Raw genomic sequence first — 864 nt, 5'->3', positions numbered from 1 at the left:
CACTGCTTATGGCTGTATTGTTTTTGTTCAACAGGAAAATGACTATCTCCAAGAATGCCTTGAAGCTATCCAACAAGACTTTGTCATCTTTAACAGAGAGAAGTGAGTGTGTGGGGTATTTTTTTTAAGGAAAAAAAAAAAAAAACCTCTTTTTGCTGAGTTCCCCTAGAGATCAGAGTGCTGGTGCATGCTGGCTGGGAGCATCTTGCTGCCAGCTTAGCCCTGGGTGACTGACGTCAGCCGAGGGGCTCAGGTGCTGCCTCTGTATGACAAGCAGTTCTCACCAAAAAGGGAGACAAGATCAGGGATTATTAATCACTGCCATCAAATAAAATATGCTGCAGGGTATTTAACATATGTGTGTGACACTGCTTCAGTTCCCTCATTGCATTTTCTCATCTATCCTGCTCTTAGAGGATGATGTTTTGGAAAGTGAAGGCAAGGAAACTGCTAAAATCTCTGCAGGTCATGAGTGGGCAGTGAAAGTGCCGGAGTTAAAGCAGCTGCTTTCCCCCTGTGACAGTTTAACCCATCACAGAGCGTTTCCCTGTGTTTTGCTGATCTGTCAGTGCCTGTTGTGACCTTTTTATGAGCTCAGTGTGTGCTCGGGAAAGACCCGCTCTGCTGTAGGCACCTTGCAAGGAGCGGTGTGTGGGCAGCTGGGGCACACTGGCTGCTGCCAGCCACCCTCACACCCTCCTTCTGTGGGACCTCCGAGCTGGGCACGGCCGTGTAACGCCTGGTTCCTCTGCCCCACACAGGCTAAAGAAGAGCCAAGAGCAGATGGGCGAGTCCGTGTCCCCCCCTGAGACCACCGATGAAGCCGAGACAGAGGCCGAGTCTTCAGCTTCATTCTTGGGGGTG

At 50.2% G+C, this 864-nt stretch overlaps 1 protein-coding gene across 1 annotated transcript in view; it reads left to right on the top strand.

The window, feature by feature from the left end:
* The window catches only part of LOC104520673 (serine/threonine-protein kinase 32C), a gene marked incomplete at both ends in the record, with an annotated part of 6,271 nt that extends 5,432 nt beyond the window's left edge, over positions 1 to 839 (top strand). Inside the window, 2 exons of the mRNA XM_010162426.1 lie at positions 35 to 102; positions 762 to 839. Coding sequence (XP_010160728.1) covers positions 35 to 102; positions 762 to 839 — 146 coding nt within the window. The remainder of the gene's footprint in view (positions 1 to 34; positions 103 to 761) is intronic.
* Positions 840 to 864: the final 25 nt, after the last annotated feature.

This window comes from Antrostomus carolinensis, unplaced genomic scaffold, assembly GCF_000700745.2.
Source record: "Antrostomus carolinensis isolate BGI_N321 unplaced genomic scaffold, ASM70074v2 scaffold34382, whole genome shotgun sequence".
Taxonomy (NCBI): Eukaryota; Metazoa; Chordata; class Aves; order Caprimulgiformes; family Caprimulgidae; genus Antrostomus; species Antrostomus carolinensis.
The sequence above is the reverse complement of the archived record's forward strand: the minus strand, read 5'-3'. Positions and strand labels throughout refer to the sequence as shown.